Genomic DNA, 25687 nt, shown 5'->3' with positions numbered 1-25687 from the left:
GAGTAATCATTTAAGCTTCAAAGACAGATATTTTACTTTATTCCTATGGTTAATCCTGTCTACCTCTCTCCTCAGTCTGGTTTGAGGCCAACAGCCATGTATTTGTTGACTAAAGGACCCAACTCACTCCACTTCAGTAAAACGCATGTTTCAGATCCCCTCCCCCCAACATGGCACATCAATCCCCCAATTCCCTGGTTCTTGCCCGTAAAGTCAAGGTTATACCACAACCGTGCTCTTACCTGTTTCCCGTCCAGGGTGTAGAGGCGTTTCACCACTCCCGAGTCCAGCTTGATGGCATCAGTTATGTCAGTGAGCACCTGCTCAAAGGAATGTGCGGTTTTCTTGTTCAGCAGAATCCTGACAGCCTTCCGTGGCTTCACCCCACTTCTGATGATGGTGACCAGCTTGGGCCGAATGAAATCCTTGTTCTCCCGCACCTCTGAAGGGCTCCCTTTGGCAGCGGCCAGTGAGGACACTGCCCGGGAAGCCGAGGTGGTCTTGACATTCACCGACCAGTTGGGGTTCACGTTCTTGGTATACTCCAGTTTCTTGAAGGGCTCTATTGAGCCACACACATAGCTCTCTCCTAAGAAGAGAGAAATATATTTACATTTACACCACGGTAAACTCATTTCCTTTTTCCTAGTCTTTGATTTTTTCTTTTCTACTAGAAGAGAAGAGAGCTAGCTGTGACTTTTTGAACAATGGGAACATGATTAACATTTAATGAAAAGAAAGATTTTTTTTTACTTCTAATCTGGCTCAGTTCAACAGCAGATTGATATCCTAGAAGGGAAAAAAAATCGTCATTCTTCCCTTTCTTCATTTTCCCACTGGTGACAGAAATACTGATACTGAATAACCCTCCGAAAGAAATAAAACTGAATTCAAAACAGAAAGTATTCTTCAGGATTTGGGGGTATTTATACTTGCAGAAAACTTCAAAATCAGAGGTACCTACGTTTAGTAATAATGTAAATAACATAGTTTGAAAATGGAAAGTGGATCAGAAAACAGCTTCTTAAAATAGCTACGTGATTCATTATATGGTGACAGTTGGTAGGTCCGCTTGTGGTGAGCCTAGTATAACGTACAGAGAAGTTCAATCACTATGTTGTACACCTGAAAGCAATGTAACATTGCGTGTTAACAATACTCAAATTTAAAAATCTAAAAAAAAGTACGTAATTTATAAGTTTGATGGGAATGTGTGCTAAGCATCTTGTAAAATCAAGTAAAATTCTGAAAGCAAGCAAAGTAATTGTCACCAGCTGGCTCCTAAGACTTGACCTTTACTGCTCACCTTCTTGAACCCATCAACCTCTGTCCCATATTCTTCCTTAAGCTCTTCTTTCCAGCATATCTCTTAGCTCAGACCAAATGGGCATAGCATCCCTCGAGCAGTAATGACTGTCTGTTTAAAAGCTCTGGTGGCCCAAGCCACCCAGACCAGTATGAGCTTAACCACTAACTCAGGGCTGTGCAGAATGACCATGGAGTGATCAAGAGTTACCTTTACCTCATCACCATGCTAAAAATCACACCCAGAGGTGGAGACATAACATTCAAATGAAACATATGAATAAAGAAGCATGGTGTGTCAACTGCACCTGCCAGCCCAAATCCCTGTATTCCCACCCCTACATGCTTAAACATAGCTCCTTTCCTGCCTGCACTCCTTTAAAACTTCCCCTGGTTGTTGTTAGGGGAGCCAGTCTGATACCTTTGTTGTGACTGTGTCTCCCTTCAACTGAGGCTGTTGCCCCAATAAAGTTTTGCCTGTGCTTTTAATTTTGGGTCCAGTCTCGTTTCCACCATTGTTAGGTCTGAGGACCTGAGTCCAGAGTCCAGTATCATAACCAGACTTCCTTTCCTCTCATCTACACAGGGCCAGGCACAGTGATCTACATACCCTGGGAAGGCCAATTGGTATTTGTTTATAGATAAAAGATTTTGAGAATGGTTAACTTATAAACTGTAGCTTCAGAAACTGACTCTAAAATAAATGTGATTACATAAGATAAAGAAGGTCTACGGATCTAGTGAATAACATGGTGACTATAGGTTATAACACTATACTATAATTGAAATTTGCTGAGAGAGAAGAATTTAAATGTTCTCATTAAGAAAAAGAAAAAAAGGTAAATATATGAGGTAATGGATGTGTTACTTAACTAAATGGGGGGAATCTTTCAAAATATATACGTATATCAAATCATCATGAGGTTTGCTTTAAATATCTTACAATTTTATTTCTCAATTATACCTCAATAAAGCTAGGGTAAAAAATGCAAAGAAATAAATTAATTACATTAGATTTTTATTAACAATGACTCCTTCACAGAGAATGGTTTAATGAAAATAATCAGACTGTTAAGTACATGTGGCTCACACACACAAAAAAGTAACACACTTACCAAGTGCTGATAAATCATTAAATGACTGATCCCATAGATACGTATATATTTCATAAAGTTAGGCCAACATATTTTGAAGCTAAAGATTTTATAATGCCTTTTTTGGGCATTAGTAAGTCTTTGTAACAGGGAATAGCTTAAATGCTGAAAAGCCTTCATAAATGCAGGTAAAGTGACCTGGGACTAATCCTACAACAGCCCATCTCCCTTTATCTAAATCCTTGTCTTATTTTTAACTTAAGAGTGCAAGCATCCAAGGCCACAGAATAAAATATTCACATAAAAATAATGGAACCAGGGTTTCAAAAATAGAAAAGTGCAGTTATACATGTTATCGAACACTTACTCTGTAAGTGCTCTTAGAAAACACTAACGTGTGTTTATCCATTATGCCTCACTACACTTTGTACAACTAGGACATATCTAGCACCCCGCCCCTTTTCTATTCACCTTCACTGGTGCCAACTATGATTTTCTCAAGATTTACCTAGATTCCAAAAACCTATGCGTGGGGGTCACAATGACTACGGGTGCTTTGTGGACTGACAGCACGAATGCTCCGATGGGAAACTGCAAGTCTGAGCTCTCAAGACCTGGCCTCTCCGTGCACATGACCTTGGACAAGTCCCCTAGTCTTCTCAGTGGTAGTTTATTCAGGCATCAGATGAAGGCTATTCTGGGGGTCACTCATCTCACCAGGCCTTGGTGAAGATCAAATGAGACAACAGAGGTCAATGTGATCTCAAATGCAAAACTGTACACAGGTGGCAACCTGGTTTGAGGCTGCATTAATTACCCTGATTGTGCAGTAAGCCTGAAATGAAAATTAAAAACCAAAGTTACCAGAAATCAGTGAGCAGGTCTTATAAGGTGCTAATTGTTTCTAACTATTTACCAGGAGACGTCACTTTGGATGCATCTCAATGTGATAATGCCCCAAATATTCCTCAACAAGGCACACAGAGCCAAAAATACAGCAGGCAAAACCAGTCTGTCAGAATTCTGTGCTAATCAGAGATATGCAAGTATCTGAGTATTTGTAAGTTTATATAGTAAGCTAATAATTAAAATCAAAACAAAATGAGTAGTTTACATTCCACCAACAACATACATTTTAACCTTAAAAAATACATAGTTAGAACAGGGATAAATGTTAAAGTATTCACATTAACAATGTGGAGGGGGGCTGTTGAAAAAGAAAATAAACACTTTTTTTTTGCATCTCCTTAAAGAACATTGAAAAAATTTTAAAGCATGACAACTTTGAGAAGATAATGCTGATTTGGTTTAAGAAACAATGACTGGAAGAAACTTGTGTAAAATCAGAGGAGCACTCAGTGGCTCCTCTACCTGGTTTATCACATTCAAAGACTAGAATGGAATCTTGGAGAAGGGCATGAGTCTCCAAGAACCATCTTGTGATACAGGGGAAGTAACTGCTGAAAGGAGAGGACAGAGCTGGCCACCAAACCCAAGATCACACAATACTCAGAGCTGCCATTTAGAATCTACTACACTATTCAGGGGGTGCCTGGGTAGCTCAGTTGGTTAAGCATCTGACTTTGGCTCAGGTCATGATCTTCGTGGTTCGTGGGTTCAAGCCCCACGTCAGGCTCTGTGCTGACAGCTCAGAACCTGGAGCCTGCTTCAGATTCTGTATCTCCCTCTATCTCTACCCTTCCCTGCTGCTTATGCTCTGTCTCTCTCTGTCTCTCAAAAATAAGTAAATGTTAGAATCTATTGCACTATTCAGGGGGCGCCTGGGTGGCTGAGTCAGTTGAGTGTCCAACTCTTGGTTTCAGCTCAAGTCATGATCCAGGCTCATGGGATCATGCCCCACACTGGGTGCCACATTGAGTGTTGAGTCTGCTTAAGATTCTGTCTCTCCCTCTGCCCCTCTCTCCCACTCATGCTCTCTTTCTTAAATTAAAAAAAAATCAACTACACTATTCAGGAATTCAGTAAGACAAGACAGGTTCCCTTATGCTAAAATGCTTCTATAAAACTGTGCAAATATATTTACATTAAATCTATTTGATGCCTCATTAAAAAAATTATTTTAATGTTTTATTTTTGAAAGAGAGAGAGCAAGCACAGAGGAGAGACAGACAGAGGGCCAGAAGTAGGCTCTGTGTCGATGGCAGAGAGTCCAATGTGGGGCTGAAACTCACAAACCCTAAGATTGTGACCTGAGCAGAAGTCGGATGCTTAACTGACTGAGCCACCCAGATGCCCCTATCTGACCCCACATTTTGGCTACTTTTCTATTAATCATAATTCTGAACTTCTTCCCATCAGTAGAGATACCGCCTCTGTCTTAACTCAATTTAAAGTTGATTTACTTTCTGATTTTGTTAGAAAATAACTTTTCAATTAATGTGCTAATATCATTGACAGCTGTAAGTTAGCAAATGTAGTTGTTCTGAATGGAAAGAATATACGGTCTTAATTTGGTCAAATAGCTCTGGGTATCCAGTGTTTAATCTCTCCCTCAATGGGGCCAAGACTGAAGAGAAATGTAATATTCTTGATTACAGAATCATCAATAGATTTCATTCAAGTCCTGACAGAGGTGTGAGTTTTAAAAGCCACTAAAAAATGCAAAAATACAGTAATGCTCATAATTACTGTAATAAACTTCCCTTACATGCTAAGCCATCTCAAAGCTTTATGGTGTGATTTATACTGCAACAATAAAATAAAAGTTAATTTAGCAAAAACCAAAGTATTTGAGCATTTGAGCAAAATGGCCTGCTATTGTGATTTATAATGAGAAATATATATGCTTGGTCTTCAAACTATTTCTGGCACAGAGCACCTAAAACCCTTGGAATTTCCTAAGTGATTACAGCAATAAAGGCATCTTGATATGTATACCAAGCCCCTTTTGACCACACCTGCGTTTAGGTTAATGAGGAGACTTTGGGAAAGCACCTAAGGACGCGGGCCTGATGCCAGTGAAACCAACGGTGTGATTACAGAGTAGGAATGTTCAGTCTCACCTCCATGACCTTGGGGAGGGGAGGCGTGATTGACTGACTGATTGATTTTTTAAAGTTTACTTATTTATTTTGAAAGAGAGAGCATGAGTGGCGGAGAGTGGCAGAGCGGGGTGGGGGCTGGGGAGAGACAGAGAGAGGGAGAGAATCCCAAGCAGGCTCCATGCTGTCAGTGTACAGCCTGACATGGAGCTCGATCTCACAAACTGTGAGATCTATGACCTGAGCCAAAATCAAGAGTCCGACGCTTAACGGACTGAGCCACCCAGGCACCCAAAATCCAGTGACTTAATCGGTTGTGCCTATGTAATGAAACCTCCATAAAAACACAAAAAGACAAGGTTCAGAGAGCTTCTAGTTGGTGAACACATGAAGATTCAGTAGCAGTGGGGATCTCAGAGATGGCATTTAAGCTCCAAGCCCTTTCCCTAATCGTTGCCCTATGTATCTCTTCCATCTGGCTGTTCCTGAATTATATGCTTTTCATAATAAACTGGTAATCCAGTAAGTAAAATGTTCCCCTGAGTTCTGTGAGCCGCTCTAGCAAATTAACTGAATCAAAGCAGAGATCATGGGAACCACTTCTCTGTTAGCCAATGCATCAGAAGCGCAGGTGACAATCTGGATTTGATTGGTGGCCGAAGTGGGGGAGGGAGGGTGGCAGGGTTGTCTCCTAGCACTAAGCCCTTCACCTTGGAATCTGATGCTATCTCTGGGTAGATGGTGTCAGAATTGGGTCCAGCTGCTGTCACATACAGTTCCTTGGATGTTTGGGGAAAACGCACACACACAGTGGGATTCGTGACCAGAACTTTAAAACCCCAAATCTGCTTTGAAAGTTTGGGATTCTGACCAATAGGGAAGCTTAACAAGGACGGCAAGATGACAAAAGGGCATACGTGGTTTAAAGGAAATGGTGTAACAACCGTTTAGAGATAGAGCTGGGAATGACCAAACATAATGACTTGCTGCTTGGTCATCATACTGCTACTTTTGGTCCAGTTTATTCACCCAAAAATCTTTGTGTTAAGACCGATTCTCAACTTAAAATGTAATGTTCTGGGTGTCCAACAAAGAGCAAGAGCAGCATCCGTCTGAATTGCAGTGGCATTTACAAAAGCCAAAAAATATTTGCTTTTAAGCAAAGATAAAGAAAAGAAAATGACAGCTAAAAGAAAAAAAAAAGTAGGGAAATAAAGCAGGAAATCATCTTTAGATCTGACCAATGCCTACTGAAATATCAGAACATGGTCATTTCTTCCAGGAAATGTTTAGGTATTTTGGGGATCTTGGAGAAATGGAATAGTTTCTGTGTAAGCATGTTAGATTCTTTTTAAGATACTGAAAGGTCTATGTTTTATTTTGTTTTCAAAAAAATCACATATGCATTTAAAAATGTATTACATTGCTATTATACAAAGTATGGAAATAAATGTTCTCTGACAAAGTTTATTATTTAAAAATCTGCAAAGTCCATTCTACGTAGCCATTAGCCCCCATTATGAAATTACAGGATTTCCACTTAAAAGAAATAATCGAAGCCACTACTGAAAACTTCCAGTGATGTGGTACCCAGCTTCCTGGTTGACCAGGCCTGTGATGAGTGAGCTAAGAAGGTGTCCCTCCATAAGATCCTATATTGGGAGATTTTAGAAGTTTGCTCTATTTCCCCCTAGTGCTGGAGTGTTTTCATTGGTTCAAGTTGTGACATCACTTAACCTCAGTCTGAAAATGACCTAATTTCTGGTTACTTCCTCCTCGAGGACTTCTTTAAGTTCCAAAGGTGGTATATTTAAAAGTATCTTGGAGGGGTGCCTGGGTGGCTCAGTCGGTTAAGCGTCCGACTTCAGCTCAGGTCATGATCTCACAGTTCATGGGTTCAAGCTCCGCATCGGGATCTGTGCTAACTGCCAGCTCAGAGCCTGGAGCCTGTTTCAGATTCTGTGTCTCCCTCTCTCTCTGACCACCCCCACCCCCCTCCCCCGCCCCGGCTCACACTGTCTCTCTCTCTCTCTCTCTCTCTCTCTCAGAAATAAATAAAACATTAAAAAAAATTTTTTTAAGTATCTTGGGTCACCTGGATGGCTCAGTTGATTGGGCATCTGACTTTAGCTCAGGTCATGATCTCACAGTCTGTGAGTTTAAGCACCATGTCGGGCTCTGTGCTGAAAGCTCAGATCCTGGTGCCTGCTTTGGATTCTGTGTATTCCTCTCTCTCTGCCCCTCCCCCACTCACGCTCTGTCTCTCTCTCCTTCAAAAATAAATAAACATTAAAAAAAAATCTTTAAAAAAAATAAGAGTATCTTATGTGAGAGATACGTATAAAATTTCATTTTCCAGAATATAAAGTTTCTCATTGAAAACTCTAGCAATTAAAATTCACTATTATGAATTACAGTAAAAACTGCAAAAGACTCAAATATATATTGAGACCTCTGAAAATAAACTGAGTAAAATTACATGAAAGACATTATTCACAGAATAAAATACAAAGTGCCTTCTGGATACTATATTTTATGAGCCTATCTCAAATATACACAGCAACATTTCATAACCTGCCTAAAAGGCACTGGTTTCAGAAGACAATTTTGATAGTGCTATTAAAGGCAAGAGAAAAGATTCCCCAAAGGTACTTTGGGTCATTCTTCCATGGAAGTCATTCATAATATAATAGTAAATAAAAATAAGCTTACAGAAAATAAAATTTCAATGTGTATGTCAGGCCTGTGGAAAATGTCAAGTTCTTAAATTCAAAGCAACAGGAAAATAACATAAAGAAAAAAATTGAGAGATCCAAAATTTTACATTTAAAACTGATATAAATGAAAAGTAGAGAAACTAAAATAAGAAGGGGAAAACAGAATAAATGATCTACACAGAACAATGGGTTACTATAATGTGCAAAGCCTGTTATAATTTACAAAAATATAAGGTACTAAAATATATGACAAAGGATAAAAACAAAATAAAATAGAAGTAGAAAACACCACTAGGGACATTATAAATTAATAACCCTTTTTGAAAGCAACATGGCCACCTGTGTGTGGAACCCCAAAAATGTATATTCTCATTGCTAAAAATTTCTTCTAAGGGCATCACAGAGTAACAATAAAATCACAACAAGTACTTACAGCATTCGTCATAAAAACTAAAAATTAAATACAAACTCAATCTTCAATAATAAGTACAAAATCTGAATTTGTCACTCTGGGGAGTGAAAACAATCTTAAGTCATGAGCTTATTTTCATAAGAGCTTAGAAAGCATGATGTGTGAGGTGTCTGGGTGGTTCAATCAGTTGAGCGATTGAGTGTCTGACTGAGGCTCAGGTCATTATCTCTCAGCTCATGAGTTCGAACCCCCCATCAGGCTCTGTGCTGACAGCTCACTCAGCCTGGAGCCCGCTTTGGATGCTGTGTCTCCCTCTCTCTCTGCCCCTCCCCCACCCATCCTCTCTCTCTCTCTCTCTCTCTCTCTCTCTCTCTCTGATAAATAAAATGTTAAGAAGAAGCAGCAGCAGCAGCAGAAGAAGAAGAAGAAGAAGAAAAGAAAGCAAGATGTGTAGGGGCACCTGGGTGGCTCAATTAAGTGTCCAACTTCTGCTCAGGTTATGATCATGTGGTTTGTGAGTTCAAGGCCTGCATTGGGCTCTCTGCCGTCAGCACAGAGCCTGCTTCAGATCCTCTGTCTCCCTCTCTCTGCCAGTCCCCAACTTGCTCTCTGTCTCTCTCAAAATAAATAAACTTCAAAAAGCTTAAAAAAAAAAAAAAAGAAAAAAGATGTATATATGAAAAGATTTCACCACAAGGCAGTAAGTGATAATTGCTAAATGCGAGGTAGAGACAACCCTAACTCAGAAGAGAAAGAAGTCATTTCCCACTTCCCGCTGAGTGACTAATAGAGAAGCAGCAGAATTCATGCTGGCCTCGGAAGTGAGGGTAAGATTTTTCACTGGAGAAAAGAAAGAGGGCAGCACTTCAGATAAAAATAGAATAATAATATGCTCTACTACGCAGTATAGTAAAGGGGTAGTCTGTGAGATATTAACATGTCTTTCTCAAAAGACCCAGGTTTTAGAAAGCTTGCATTGGTTTCAGTGTGAAGGAAGGGCCGGAGGTAAGACATGGGGAGAGAGAAGTCTAGGCACTACTATGACAGACCACAAGAGAAGATGGAGAACTGAACTTCACACATCTGCGCTGGGGGCAGAGAGGAGTAGATGTTATGAGGAGTACTTAGCAGACAGAATCAGTTGACTAGACGGCAGAGACTGGCAATCGTCTGGATGTGGGACCCAAAGGAATCTGGGTCAAATGTCAAAAATGAAATAACACTGAAATTTCCTATTTGGTTGACTTTCCATATACTACGATAGGTAAAGTAAGAAAGGAACCAGGTTTGGACTCGATGCTAAGGAAAGAAATTCATTTGGTTGTGCACATACTAAAGTTGAAATTCCTAGGAGCCAACTAGTTGCAGATTCCCGCAAGCAATCAGAAATACAACCTGGAGTTTGGAGGGAGACGCATGCAGCAGCTGCAGAGATGGAACGGAAGAAAATGTTCTGGGAAACCACGCCCGGCTGGACAGGAAGAAACCCAGGGCAACCCCAGTCTTTAAAGAGCGCCCAGAGATAGAGGAGCCACTGAAGGGAACAAAGAGAAATCGGGTGCCAGGAGCCATGGAAACTGAAAGGTGGTGAGTTTGTGGCTGGAAGAGATCCAGACATCAGCATCCAATGCTCCAGGGACATCACTTAGGATAAGGATTCCTAAGAGATCACTGCGCTGGCCACTAAAAGGCCACATGTGGCCCTTTAATGGCCACTTCAGTTGGGTAGTGATGCTGGCTTGCTTTCATCCATCCGTCCGTCCATCCATCCATCCATCCATCCTTCTTTCATCTTTCTTCCTGTAATATATTGAGTACTTACAACTACTGTGCTAGGCAGTGAGGACTCCGATGGCTCCCTGAGTTCGAGAGACTTAGATATAAAATAAGTAAGTATATTACAGAGTCATGATGCTGATTAAGGACTTGAAGTATGATTGGAAGCTGAAGAAGTATAGACAGCATTTACTCATATTTCTTATCACAGAAGAGCTCTGGGTTTGAAAGGCCAGAAAGACCACGACAAGAATTTTTTAGCTATGGGAGATTTGTGTATCTGTTGGCTGAGGGATGAAGATGGAGTCACTATTGGCAGAACAGGTTATGGGAATGTCTGCCATGTAGCAGACCCTATTCTAACCCATGCTATTTAATCTGTAATCCTCGATGCAACCCTATGAGCTAAGTATTTACACACCACCTATCACAGGGCACAACGAGGCACAGAGAGATAGGTAGCTGGCTCAAGGTCACATGGCTAGCAAAGGTGGAGCCAGGATTCAAATGCAGGTGATCTGACTCCGGGTCCATAACTTAACCATGACATTATGCACCTCAGGAGAGCACCCATCTTACAGTCCTTGCAGGAGAGAAGGGAAGCCGGGAGACAGCAAAGAACAAGCCAAGAGTGCAGCCAAGCTCACTGCTGAGTGTATCTACAGGTAATAGGAGACACGGCCAGAAGAGAAGGAAGGGCAGGAGAGTCACTGAGAGAGACTTATGAAACACTGCGGGCTGTATTCTATACGTAAGCGGAGAGCCATTATGAAGCAAAGGAATGGCACAAAGTGGTTTGTCCATGGCCAGGTTTATATACGCAGGAAAAGTAGTTTAAAGGCTACTGTATGGGACACATGTATGACCTAAAGAGAAACTATTGAATGGAAAAGGAGGTGCCTGGGTGGCTCAGTTGGTTAAGTGTCCAACTTCAGCTCGGGTCATGACCTCACAGACAGTTTGTGAGTTTGAGCCCCGCATCGGGCTCTGCACTGACAGCACAGAGCCTGCTTCGCATTCTCTGTCTCCCTCTCTCTCTCTGTTCCTCCTCTGCTCATGCTCTCACTCTCTCTCTCTCTCTCTCTCTCTCTCTCAAAAAAAATAAATAAATAAACATTAAAGAAAGGAATGGAAAAGCAGGGACAAATACAGATTCCATAAAGAACAGAAAAACACTGAAAAAGAAAAAGCCAAGATATGTATTTTTAGCTTAGGAGCCTAATACAATAGGACAGCAAGAGATGACAAGTGTCAAGTGGTAGGAATATGAGTTCTTATTTAATTTTGAAATGTTTTTACATCTTTCAAATTTTCTACAATGCTCACTGTATAAAAATGTATCACTCTGAGAGTAAAAAAAATAGTAATATTGTTAAAACAGTGATGAGGACTTGAAAACTATAATAATGATGGTGGAAAGGACAAATTGAAGAAATATCTTAAGCAGGATCAACAGCATTTAGTGACAGCTTGTATTTGAGGGGTGAAGAAGAGAAGTCAAGAGGGATGTTAAGTTATATGGCAACACGATTTCACAAGATCCAGAATACGAGAAGAGGAATGGATTCTGGGTAATGGGAAAGAATGAGGTCATGTTTATGCATGTTAAGTTTGAAAGGGCTAAGGATGAGAGTATCAGTTAAATATATCCAGGTGGTGGGAGTGCAGAAGAAAAGTCTTATTTTTATCTGGAAGAAAAGGACCTTAAAGGAGTGGTTAGCATAATCAGACTTGATGACATTATAGTAGATCTAAAGACAGGTAAGTGGAGAGCATCTATGTTTAAGGGTGAGAAAAGTAAAGAAGGAAATTGCAAATCGCCATTAGAACATCACCACAACAATTGCTGTAGACCAATTCACCAGTAAATGCCAAAGTTCATGGGCAAAAGCTTAAGGAGAAGCAAGACATTCACACAGCCTCAAAGTTTCTCCCCCAAATATTTATTGGCTACAAAGGGGAAACCAGTAACTTTATTTATTTCTTATGTCTTTATTTTATTTTGAGAGACAGAAACAGAGAGCAATCAGGGGAGGGGCAGAGAGAGAGGGAGACACAGAATCTGAAGCAGGCTCCAGGCTCTGAGCTGTCAGCACAGAGCCTGATGCGGGGCTTGAACCCATGGACGGTGAGATCATGACCTGAGCCGAAGTGGACGCTTAACCAGTTGAGCCACCCAGTTGTCCCAGAAAACAGTAACTTTAGAGTGAAGGTAGCTGGCAGATACCACCTTAACCAACTGATCATGGTTAATCTCACCAATAATAAGACACAGCAACATCCGGAACCTTGAAATGATGCACTAAAAGGGACACAACATCATTTCTGTGGAATTCTTGTCACAAATAGATAACTTCAATCTAATCAGCAGCTAAACACCTTACCATGGTAAGGTGTTCCGTTGTGGGGAGGGCATATGGGAACTCTGTCTTTATCACAACTGCATTAAGTCCACATACATTTCAAAATAAAAACTTATAATCATGAGCACGGTAGCCTAGAAAAAGGTTACACTGAACCCCTACCTCACACACTTTACTAATATGACATCCATTAGAAAACTTTTCAAAATGAAAACAGAGGGCACCTGGGTGGCTCAGTGGGTTAACATCCAACTCTTGATATTGGCTCAGGTCATGATCTCACAGTTTGTGAGTTTGAGCCCTACGTCAGGCTCCATGCTGTCAGCACAGCTTGGAATTCTCTCTCTCTCTCTCTCTCTCTCTCTCTCTGCCCCTCGCCTGCTCACACACGTTCTCCCTCTCTCTTTCTCAAAATAAATAAATAAATGTAAAAAATTTTTAAATAGAATAAAAACACTAAAATACTAGAAGAAAATTAGGGAAATAGCTTTCTAACTACAGAGAACCCAAAAGGCATGAAAATCAAGCCATAAATGAAAAGCCTGATACATTTGCTCATTTCAGTTTTTTTTTTTCAATCTGCATGGCAAAAAAAAAAACCCACAATAAACAACGTCACTAGATAAAGGACCATCTGGAAAAAATACTCTCAATAAATATTGCAAAGAGCTACTATCTTTAAAAGAAAAAAATCTACAAGTCTATAAAGAAAGACTCCCAATCTAGTAGGAAAATGGTCAAAAGCTATGAAGAGAGATCACATAGAAAAATAAATACAAATGCATTTTAATCATATGAAAAGAATAAAATTAAAACAACAGATGCATGTTTTCCTTTTCATAACAGTTGACAAATAGCACAACATTAGATAAAACATTGTCTTGTTGAGGGTAGAGGAAAACAGCCACTCTCATATGTTACTGGTAAGTGTGTAACTTGGTACACACATGTCTATGAAGAGGAATTTTGCGATAGCTCTTTAGAGTTTAGTGCCTGCACCTTTCTACTACTTCCGGGAACTTGTCCTACAAAGATTCTACTACATGAAGAAAAACTTATAACCAAGGATATTCATTGCAAAACTGCGTCTGAAAACAGAGGATCGGTCACAACCTAAATGCCCATCAATAAAAGAGCGGCTAAATAAAGTAGAGCACTTTTGTATAAAGGAACGCTATGAAGTCAGTAAAAAGAACATAGTAGTTCTAGATGTATGATATGATGTATTGTTGAGTGCACTGAGCAAGGAACAGAACTGGAAACACAGTAAGTTACCTTCCAGACAAATGAAATATATACCCTAACATGCACTAGTATCTCTGAGATGATACTCAAACACAAAAACAAGGGGTGCCTGGGTGGCTCAGTCAGTTAAGTGTCCAACTTCAGCTCAGGTCACGGTCTCACGGTTCATGTGATCGAGCCCCGCCTTAGGCTCTGTGCTGACAGTTCAGAGCCTGGAGCCTGCTTTGGATTCTGTGTCTCCCTCTCTCTCTGTCCCTCCCCTGCTTGTGCTCTCTCACTCTCTACCTCTCAAACATCAACATTAAAAATTTTTTTAAGGCAAACCATGAGACTCCTGAATGCTGACAAAAACTGAGGACTGATGGATGTGGGGGGAGGGGGGGATGGGCACGGAGAGGGGCACTTGTGGGGATGAGCACTGGGTGTTATATGGAAACCAACTTGACAATAAACTATTTGTAAAAAAAAATATTTTAAATAATAACAATAACAAAAACTAATAAACAGTTTGCTTCAGGGGAATTTTAGAGAGAGCATGTTTTACAGCTCTTTAAGAATGAATTTTAAAAGTGTAATATAGCAGGGAGAGGCACAGATAGAAGAAGCCAGTGAATCAGAGAAAGAAATCAATAACACCACATCAAGGGAAATAAAAATTGCCAGGAGAGCTGGGTGACCGGAAATTGTGGTTAGAGATTCCCTAATTGTGGGGTGAGGTGTGGATTTATTCCTGAAAGGATCATTCTGATGGAGACTTGGGAACATCTCTTATACGGCAGCTCCAGAGTCAGGCAGTATCTACAGTGAAATATGAGGGTCAAGGTGGTACAGCTGAGAAAGAAGGGCACTCATTTGTAATACACACACATCTGCGGTACGAATGAACTTATTTCCATCCATAGGACAACATACCTGGATAGTATTTAAGTTAATGCTTACAGGAAATACCTTGGCTTTCTTTTACTGACATTCACACAAGGTGTTTAAAAGAATGCTTATTTAAGACAGCAAATAGATTAGTGGTTGCCAGGGGTTAGGAAGGGATGAAAAGGTGGAGCACAGAGGATTTTTAGGACAGTAGAATATTCTGTGTGATCCTACAATGTTGCATACATGCCATTACCCATTTGACAAAACCCATAGAACACACACACAACGCCAAGAGTGAACTCCTATGTAAACTGTCGACTTTTGCTGATAATGATGTGTCAGCGTAGATTCATCAATTATAACAAATGCACCGCTCTGATGACAACAGGGGGCGCTGTTCATGTGTTGAGGGAAGGGGTCTGAGAAATCTTTGTACCTTCTGCTCAGTTTTGCTAAGAACCTAAAACCGCACTAATAATAAAGCCTATTTAAAAGTTAGGTGGGGGCACCTGGGTGGTTCAGTTTCTTGAGTGTCTGACTCCTCATTTTGGCTCAGGTCATGATCTCGTGGTTCATGAGTCCGAGCCCCACCCTGGGCACTGCGCAGACAATACGGAGCCTGCTTGGGCTTCTCTCTCCTCCTCTCTCTAACCCTCCCCCACTCAAGCTCACATGCTCTCTCTCCAAATAAATAAATAAACTTAAAAAAAAAAGTAGTGGGGTGGATGGCTCTCTTTCAACACATACATGACTGATGCTTGAGTGTCTGATACAGAAACAAATCAAGCAGTCAATTCTTGGGATTTACATTACATCTCCTCCTAATAACTTAAAGGTTTTAAATGTTATTCCTTCATTTATCTTCACAACATTTACACACCTATATGGAACATAAATAGTGTAAAATTGGGTAAAATGAGGCAATATTGGGAAAAGAGGCCAAGTTTCAAGGTGAACCACTTGCAGAAATAGGTCTGTAATTCAACTTTCCTTATTAATTATCTTGACTTCTTTAATGTATTAAGGCCATTTTGAAAGCAAACAGTTAAAACTGCCATCCACTGTCTGCTCTTACATATGCGTGTATGAGTGTATATATATATATATATATATATACACACACACATAGAGAGACACACCTATAATCATACATATACATACATACATCTCACTCATACATTTACATGACACAGGCAAAGAATCAGCTCTGTTGATGCTTTTAAACCAAATTTAGGCATAATAATCTGCATATTATAATAATTAAAAAGTAGTGCAGGGGCACCTGGGTGGCTCAATTAAGTATCTGGCTCAGGTCATGATCTCACAGTTCTTGAGTTTGAGCCCTGCATCAGGCTCTCTCTCTCTGCTGTCAGCATGGAGCCCACTCCAGAACCTCTGTTTCCCTCTCACTCTGCCCCTCCCCTGCTTGTGCTCTGTCTCTCAAAATAAATTAATTAATTAAAGAATAAAATAAAAACAGTGCAAGTGACAATGAGGCTGCTATAAATAAAGAAACTCACATATGTCATTGTAATTCAGAATTTTTAGTCCGAGATAAGTGAGAAAGAGCAAACTTAAAAAAAACAATTAGAAGTCAAATACACTTGTCACTGCATCCACTAAAAGGATTTAACTGAAAACTCAAATATCAGCATATTGGAAGGGGAAATGAGAAGCTAATAACATGCACTGACGTTTACATAAAATTAGTATGTAAAGTGAGAGATATGAACCTAATGATGAATATGAAGCAGCGGTTTGCATTTTAACAGACTAAGCAAAAAATGTAATTGACAAAGAGGCCAATCTAAATGAATTTCCAGCTACTTCAACACTAAGTGCAGCTGCATGCTGGCAGTATTATAAATGAGACAAAAAGTCTGTTCAAACTGGATTTTTTTTAAATGCAGCCAATATGTGAACTTACACAGTGTACTAAAGTTATCATTCATTCAATCAGAAAAAACTATTTTTTCCCAAAAAGGAAATTTTTTACATCAGAATAGTCAATCTGCAGTTGGTGCATACCGATTGGAGAGAAGGGTATTTGGAGGTAAGTGAAAATACTAAAGTGTTGCTGGGAGTGGAATCTGTCATTCCCAGAATTAAGTCAAGGTTAAAAACATTCACTTTCAAGAATAATTTAATACTATAAGCTTTCACTTGAAAGCTACTAAGAATACCCTACTTGGTATCTCATTAGTGGCAGTTATGAGCTCAAGCTCGGGCACCAACAATCCCAGGTTCAAATCCTAACTCTACCATTTCTTGCTGTGTGACCTTGAGCAGCTCACTTAACCACATGCTGCCTCACTTCCCTCATCTTAGTAGAAGGACGGTAACAGTGCTTAGCTCCTGGGATCACTGTGAGAATTAAATGTATTCATATATGCGAGATACACGCTCTATCGCGGTGAGCTATCACTATTATCCTCAGTCGGGACAGAGGTCTCTTAGAGAGGGCATTCTTGTGTGTTAAAAAAAAAAAAAAAGAAAAAGAAAAACTGATGAAGATGGTGGCGAGCATGTCATGATCTTCCTGGTCCTTGTACGCAAAGAATTGTTGTTTCCCATCTCTCACACCCTCTTCTCGGTGAACGGGAATCATGGCAGTTATCTGTGGCCTCTTCTCAGTAAAGATCAATTCTGGGTGGGAACCTGATTGAAATACACCTCCCCCAACCCCACAGCTGCTGCGCAAGGGACCCCAGACCCAGTGAGGGGCCAAGCCCGGCTGTCTTAAAGCGTGTTTCAAGATGCTGGCATGTTTTCTCTGTATTACCATCAGTCCTCAAAAGGGTGGTTCGGTGACTGATCATGCACCTGCCTTTGCATTTCATCTTTATCCAGATCCGTTAGAATAGCCCACCAAATGTTTTATTTATCCCCGCATTTTCCAAGGTCAGGAAAAGGACAGGGCACAAAAATCAAAGCTGATGCAGAAAGATTTCATGTTCATTCTTCCCCTTTAATTTACTGAAAGTGCCAACTTCTGAATAGAAGGAAGAAGGCCAAGTCTACAGGCATCTTGGCAGGGTGACGAGTCACTGAAAAGAGATGTGAATTCCCACAGAATCAACACACCAAACCCAGGCTCTCCACACCCTCTCAAGTCCAGGCATCCTGGGACCGGACTGGGGATCAAGGGAAGGAAAATGCGAGGAAGACACAGACTCCCTCAGCCTTAAATCACGTACAAACTGGTTCCAGAGGAGGTCAAGAGTGCTGGCCTGGGGGCCATCAGGGCAGGGGAGCGAGGCTCTCCGTGCTGCTCCGTGGGGCGGGTACTGAAGCAAGTGTACCTATTCTGTTTGCACAAGACGCCACACCTCATCTGGGACTGCAACCGGCCCACTTCCATATGAAGTGTCTAAAACGGATAATTACTGTTAACCTAAATTCAACTTTAAAAAACAGTAAGCTGAACAGATTCATTCTTTTATATCCTCAAATACCCCACAAAGACAACAGTCCTTTAAACTCAAAAGGAAACACCCTATTAGAAAGAAATGCCAGAAAACCGAATTTTTAGGCCAGTACAGACACTACCTTACCATGCGACCACAGACACGTCACCAGGATTTTCTGGGTCTCAGTCTGCAGTGACAGAATTAATGGGTCTGACACCCTCATAAGGTTCCCTTCCACTCAAAACTTTCACGATCCTTTAGTTATTTTCAGGTTGAGTAATTTCAGACCGCAAAAGTTCATTTGCATCTAGAAATGGATATGAGCGATGTGATTAAAGATATAAAGGGGGCCTTTAAAATTAATGTGGCATGGGTATGAGAAAAGAAACAAGAGAATGCTGGAGAATTAAGACACTTTTTCGCTCAGTCCATCATTATAAGTGGGTTTGTTGTTTTTTGGGTTTTTTTTTTTTTTCCTTTTTCCACTACAGTACAGCAAAGTGAACTCCCAAACGTGTGAACAGTAAGGGTCACAGCTGAATAAGGCTGCTCTCTCAGAGATCGAGTGCAGGTGCCTAGAACAGTGTGGAAACCTGAGAACGCACCCTCTAGGGTCCCTTGGGAGTTAGCGCTCACCTTCCACCAGTTGGTCCAGGCTGGAAATCTTCTTGAGCCCATCAATGGTGTAGATTGTTCTCACTCCCTGGGGCAAATTCACGTTATCCGACAGAGTTCGGGTCAAGTCGGCCAGCAGAGCCTCAAAGGATCGGAAGCGGTCTGGAGAGATGGCATACACAATCCCTTTGAAGTATCGATCTCCGTTTCGATAGAAGCGAACTTTCTTGGCCTTCTTCTCGGAGCTGAGGGTCTGCAGCGTGCGGGTTCGGTAGAAGCTGCAGTGGGCGCTGTGCGTTGGGCTCGGCAGCCCATTCACCCGCGACCCTCTGCTGTATCTCTGCGCCTTATCTCGCTCGTCAAAGTGCTCCAGCTCCATATCTCTGCCGAAGGACATGATGGAGTTAAAGTGGAACCTAGGAGGCACAGAAAGAAAAAAAAAAGAGAGAGAGAGACACATACTGATGTTATTTTAAGACCATGATTTGAAAGGCTCAGCTCCAGAGCAGCTGGTGGAAATATCGATGCAGTTGATGATATATTTAATATGAGTTATCAAGTTGGAAGAGAAGGAAGTCGACGAAGAAGTAGAAGAGCCAGACTCTGGGGAAACAGCTTATTAATCAACCCCAGTTTCGTTAGAAACAGCTCCTCTGTATTGACCACCTACACCCTATCGGGTTCTGGACAACTGTGATTTCCAAGTCACAACAAACCTTCCCAGGGAGTATTATCCCTAATTACTGGCCAATTAAATGAGGCACAGAAAAATGTGTGCAGGTGGTATGGTTGAGAAATGCTTGAACCGAGACTCCCACCCACGTTTGCTGGACTGCAAAGCCCAAACCTCCCTACAGCCTGCTCACTCTGGTGGCAGATGGAAGATAACGCTTTCATATTACCCTAGGGCTAAAGACCGGTAGTGGTGGTGGCCCGGGCACAAGAGGAACACGTACTAAACAGCAGGGTTTTTTAAAAGTGATTTCACCGGGGCACCTGGGTGGCTCAGTCGGTTAAGCATCCGACTTCAGCTCAGGTCATGATCTCACAGTTTGTGGGTTTGAGCCCCGCATCAGGCTCTGTGCTGATGGCTTAGAGCCTGTTTCAGATTCTGTGTCTCCCTCTCTCTCTGCCCCTTCCCCACTCATTCTCTGTCTCTCAAAACTGAATAAATGCTAAAAAAAATTTTTTTTAAAAGGTGATTTCACCATAACTCCTTTACTGACATTTAGTGCTTCAGATAAGTTGGGTTAAAAAAAAGAAGAACAAGAAAAAGGAGGAGGAGGAGGAAGAGAAGAAGAGGAAAACGAAGAACAAGAAGGGCGAAAAGCTACCTCTTGGGAGGGCTTTGCCTCTCCTTCCACTTTGTCTTTGTGGCTGAGGGAATGAGAGCTTAGAGATGCTGATCAAGTACATTTCTCAAGGTTACGCAGCTAGTACAGGACCCAGTCTGGATCAACATCTTTATTAAGCCTCATTTCCTCAACTACGCATAGGGACGCTAAACATACTGACTTTAAGTATTAATACCTTGGGAGAGCGTCTAGCATGTGAGAAGTATTAATGCTGTTTATTAATAAAATCTGCTTTTCTCTTCTGAACTCTGTCACAGAAACAACTAGTAGGAATAGAATCTTCCCATTTTCTGGCAAGGATAAGCCGCTCATGGGTCTGCCTGATTTTCATCTTAGGACCTTCTGAAAGGTATATGCTTGTACCTCATGGTCCCCATTTTACTTTCTGTGGAGCCCTGTCATCAGCAAGCTGCCCGTGGGATCATTTCATCCTTGCTAACAGGTTAGGTGATAAAGGGGTGTGATGTTGACCCTTCCAGGGGGGATCCACATTTTAACAGAACAATCAGAAAGCATTCAGAAGAAAGGGTTTTGATGACAAAATTTCAGGCATGTTGAAATACAATATAAGGTAAAGGAAAAATCTGGGGCAAGAACCTTATGAGTACTCCCCAAATCCTTCAGACGTTGCCTTTCTGAAGGTCAATCCAAACTAACCAAAAGTACTGCCAAGCCTCCCTGACCTTTCCTCGACCCTCAGTAAAGTAACCTCTGGTCCATTCAGAGTGGCTAAAAATTCACCTGCAAAAGCACTGCAAGGGACTACACACTCCTGAAATGAAGTGGAAAATGCTAATGTTTATTGAATGTCTATGATGTGCCTGACACTATTATTCAGCAATCAAGTGTTGTGCAATCTGGCACAAATTCCCTTCTAAACCCTCAATGAGGTCAGTAATATTATCATGACTGAAGGTGAGTACAGGATATATACATATCCAAGGTCTCAGAGTTATAATTGAGGGAGTTGGGATTTGAACCTGGGTTTACTCTGACTCAGGAGCTGGCACTCCCTCTTTTCTATATCCCATGTACTATGTCTTAGAAGCCAGACCCTCTGAGATCCTCCCGAGATCCATTCATCCATGTAGTTTTTTTTTGGTAAACTAGCCCTGTGACCTTGGGGAAGTCACTTAACTGCAGAGGCCTCATCTACACACAGAGTGGGCAGGAGTCACCAGCCTCTAATATCTCACTTGCTCAGGAGTCTATTGCTGACCCCACTGGGAGCCCAGAGTGTGATTCAAACCCGGACTGATGAGTTGTTCAGTGTATTTTTTTCCTCCAAATATGAAAAAAAGCTACCTCCTACCTCTTAGTAACTCATAATAGTCTAAATTTGTATTTTCTAGAAAAAGCTATGCCATACATAGGTTGACAGGAATCAGTTTCATTGACTTTGAAGTTGGATAACTTCAAAACAGTGATCACTTGATATCTAGTTCTTCAGCCAATATTAACTGACTAACAGAACCAATACTTTGTCCATGGTATCATAACTGCTCCTACTGTTTTAATTTGTCTCTTAAAAGGAGCTCTTCTGTCTCCCAAAAAAGGGTGTTTGTCTGGGGGGGGAGGGGCAATGGGGTACCCATGCTAACTCACTAAGCTCTTCACACTTCATATATTATAAAAGCCAAGTTGGCTTTTGAAGGTTCTGTCTTATTTATTTATTTATTTATTTATTACTAAAGTTAGAGCAAGAGAGAGTGGGGGAGGGGCAGAAAGAGGAGAGGAAGAATCCCAAGCCAGCTCCATGTATCAGCACAGGCCCAATGTGGGACCTGTGAGATCATGACCTGAGCCAAAGTCAGACACTTAACCAACTGAGCCACCCAGGCGCCCCTATTTTTAAAGGCAATAATCAATCTTCCAGCCCTGGGGGTTTCCTCACAAATCTATATAAACCAAAAGACGACAAGCAGGGCCATAGCGGAGGATGACACAACTGTGTCACCAGAGTGTGCTGATGTAGTCTGAAGGGACTTTTATCTAGCGATTCGCAATTTGCAAAAGCCAAATAATTTAGCAACTGATGGAATTCCCTAGAGGAATCAGAAATAGAAATAAACTAAAATTGAAAAAAGTTGGATTTATTTGTCTCTTTCCTCAAACTTGACGGTACGTTCAAGCGGGACAACCACCACATCTTTTACTTCCTTTCACTGAGCCGGCCCAAAAGTCCGCAATGATGTTGGTGACAAAGAAAACCTGCACTCAGAGTGAAATCATTTTCAAGGCTACAGCTACCACTAAATGAATATCAAAAAACACACTACCCACGAATGTTCCAATAATTATGTGCAACATCAAAATAGATGTTCCTTCTCTTGCCTTGGCTGGCTCGGCTCTTCCATGGGCTTAGTCGCATATTTGAACCAAGAGCTTCTGAAGAGAAGCTTGGGCTGCCCCAGTTTCTTGCTTCTGCACAGGAAGGCGGCCAAAGCACGGAGACACAGGCTCACAGACCACAGGTGGCCAGGGGCCTGGGTACACATGTGTCATGGAACGGAGAAGGTAACCACACCGCCCTAGCCACAGGGATCACAGGCACTCGGGAGGGGAAGGAGGGGGCTGGCTCTTATCCTATAAGCAACTGCCATGCCGGGAAATCAGCATCCTCAAATGTCTCCTGTGAGATCTGTCACCATTTTGAGGAAACTCTGTGTTCATCCTTCTCCGGAGGAGGATATGAGTTTCTGTTTGAGAGATTTCCACAAACACCCCCCCGCCCCACTCCAAGATATAATTTGGCATAAAGATGACTACATCTAAACAGATGCTGGACCTGGAAGTCCCAAGGCATATTTTGCCAGTGGGATGAGGATGCAGGTGGATGGGCAGGTGTGGAATCAGAGGCACACACATACCTTCAGAGTACACGCACCATGCTGCACGCAGATATCACAGGATGTGGGCCCATCTTTTATAATGTTCCTACATATAACCCCTCTGAAAATCCCTTCTCATCGGCCTTCGTGTGACACTTCATACTTAAAAGACTGTCCTACTTTCCTTTCCAGTGGAAAGGTGATCTATTTAGGAACGCTCATAAAGCGCATTCAGAAACACCCTGCAGTGTGGCGGCTGAACGCGTGTGCACCATAATCTGGACACACGCTCACAGGTGTGGAGACAGGGAGCCGCTTTGAATGAAACCTTTCATTCGCTGCATCTCTTCCAAGCATCTCCTTGCTAAATCCAGCAGTGATTCCGCGCAAACCTGTTTTTCGAAAGCAGCGTCTTTTGTGGGGCGATGCAGGGCTGTGCGTGCGCTCCCGCCAGGAGGAAAATGCCATTTCCTCTCCGCAGGCTTTTAGCACTGCAGGTACTAATTTCTACACGAGGCAGGCTCGCTGTCCCCGAAGGAGTTTGAGACCCTGTAAATGGACTCGCGACACCCACACCGCGGCCACCCACCACGCACAGATCGCCCCATCTTCAGACACACCACCCTCCCGGGCACACGGAAAAGCGCACACACAATAAGACGCCCGGCCGGGCCACTCCTTCCAGGCGCAGACTTGGCCCTCGCTCCGCGGCCAGTTCTGACAATGACGAACACCTCGCCCAGCTCCTCCGCCCCGGCTCTCCATCTCCGCTAACAACGTGGCGAAAAGCCTGGCGGGGAGGGCTGGGGGGGGGGGGGGCGCTCGCTCTACTCCCCGTTTTAAGCCCGGTTGCACCAGACAAAAGAGGCAGGTGCCAGCAGTCCCGGAGGCGCCCGAACAAACCGTCCCCGGCCGGGGCCAGTGTGGCCAGCGCAGGGCAGCGCCTTTCCAGGAACTGCGGGCGGGGTGGCGGCGGCGGGCCGAGGGGGGCGCCCGCCCTGCCCTCCGCGCCCCGGGCTTGCTCGGCGCCCCGCGGCTGCGGGAGGAGCTGGTGCTGCGAGCCCCCGGCGGGGACCCCACCCCACCCCCGCGCGCCCCGCCCCGGCCAAGCCTGCCCGCAGCTCCCTTCCCCAGCAAAGGCAAACCACGCACCGGTCCGCGGAGAGACGCCGCCGGGGGGGGTCTTTGTGGCCGCGCGCGGGGCCGCCTCCTGGTGCTGTCCTCGCCCGGCTGGGCGCGGCCGGGGCTGCGGGGCGGCGGGGCGGCGGCGGGGCCGGGCCTGGGCTGCAGCAGCCGCGGGAGCGCGGGCGTCTCGGCTGCAGCCGCTAGTGCGGGGATGTGCCTCGGCCGGTGCTCATGGAACTGCGGCGCTTGCACAGCCTCGCTCCAGCCTCTCTCCGGAGGAGGGCGGCGGCGGCGGCGGGCGCGCTCCCTTTTCTTGTGGCTCCCTCGCTCACACGCCCTCCCCGCTCCCTCCTTCTCCTCCCCCGCGCGCGCGCTCCGGCGCCCCCGCCCTTCTTGGCAGGGCGCACCCACCGCGGCTGCGCCCGGGGTCCGCCCCCTCCCCGCGCCCCGTGTGACCGCAGCGACCTCGGTGCGGCTGGCTCGCACGAGCCCCCAGACCTCCCCCGCTCCTCGGGAGTGGTTGTGTGGACCTAGGGGAAGGTGGGATGGGGGGCTGGGGACGGAGGGAGAGGACACGGGAGGGGCCAGGTCTGAGCCGGGAAAAGTGCGAGACGGAGAGGTGAGGGGTGGCGCCGCGATGAGGCCCCTTCCCTCAGGGGAGACAAGGGAAACAGTTACTTCCTCGTCCCCCAGCACACTACCCCCCCCACACACACACACACTCTTTACGTGACTTAATGATTTAACACTTTTACCAGGATTATGGAAGCCAACGTGATCCACTCTCACCAATTTTGTCCAAGAGGCATCCATGCATTTCCTCCAGGGAGGACCTACCCCCCAATCTCCTAATCTACACCCTAGTAGGCTCCTTACGGGGAAGGACCAGATCTGTTCGTAGACCCCATCAGTCAGCTCCATTGGATCCCAGGACTTGAGTCACCCTTAAAATAGTGAAGTCTGCTTAGAGCCGAGTATGTCCCACCAGGCGAGTATGTCCCACCAGGCGCTAGATAACTTCAAGGCCAGGTTTCACCACTTGGAGATACGAGGGTTGCCAAAGCGAGCTGTCAGCACTGGAAAGCCCCATGAGCTCACAAGCCCTTCGTCCTGGGGCGGGAATGTTCCCAGAAGCCAAGCTGTCCGCAGCTTCCTCCAGTCTTTGCACAGAAGCCCAGGGAGTGGGAGCAGGTTGCTGACCTGTGAAACCTTAGCCTGCTTCACTGGGCAGCCTAAATTTTGGTCCAGTTAATCTTCTTCAGTCAAGTTGCTTGGGACAGATACATGGGGACAGATACAGACATGTATCCGTCCCACATATGCACACGTGTATTTTTTTCTCTCCTCTTAAGTGTGACACTTTTCGTGGAAAATCAGATTTTTATTTTTCTCTTGCCCAGTGAGCCCAGTCACATATTCGACTACTTATTAATAAGAGCTAATCTGAAATACTTTCAAAGTATTATGTAAATACTAAGTAATTACCATCTGTTGTAAAATGCCACTCAAATGAGATACATGTTGCATATTCAACAAGTTGCTGCAATATTTATTTTTGAACTAGTTA

The 25687-nt window shown here is 43.4% G+C and overlaps 1 protein-coding gene and 1 non-coding gene across 3 annotated transcripts in view; one reads left to right on the top strand and one right to left on the bottom strand.

Annotated features, from left to right (window-relative positions):
• Positions 1-24358, bottom strand: part of DCLK1 (doublecortin like kinase 1) — a 349290-nt gene extending 324932 nt beyond the window's left edge. For both annotated transcript variants that reach the window (XM_039251867.1, XM_039251870.1), the window contains exons 1-3: positions 24148-24358; positions 18831-19225; positions 243-589 (exon numbers count right to left, since the gene is read on the bottom strand). In XM_039251867.1, coding sequence (XP_039107798.1) covers positions 243-589; positions 18831-19206 — 723 coding nt within the window. In that variant the 5' untranslated portion in view covers positions 19207-19225; positions 24148-24358. The remainder of the gene's footprint in view (positions 1-242; positions 590-18830; positions 19226-24147) is intronic.
• On the top strand, positions 3950-4035 carry TRNAQ-UUG. The gene has a single exon. It is a non-coding gene; the product is annotated as a tRNA-Gln (tRNA).
• Positions 24359-25687: the final 1329 nt, after the last annotated feature.

The sequence above is a fragment of the Hyaena hyaena genome, unplaced genomic scaffold, assembly GCF_003009895.1.
Source record: "Hyaena hyaena isolate Hyena2069 unplaced genomic scaffold, ASM300989v1 scaffold_398, whole genome shotgun sequence".
Lineage (NCBI taxonomy): Eukaryota > Metazoa > Chordata > Mammalia > Carnivora > Hyaenidae > Hyaena > Hyaena hyaena.
Note: the sequence above shows the minus strand (reverse complement) of the source record. Positions and strands in the feature narration are given on the sequence as shown.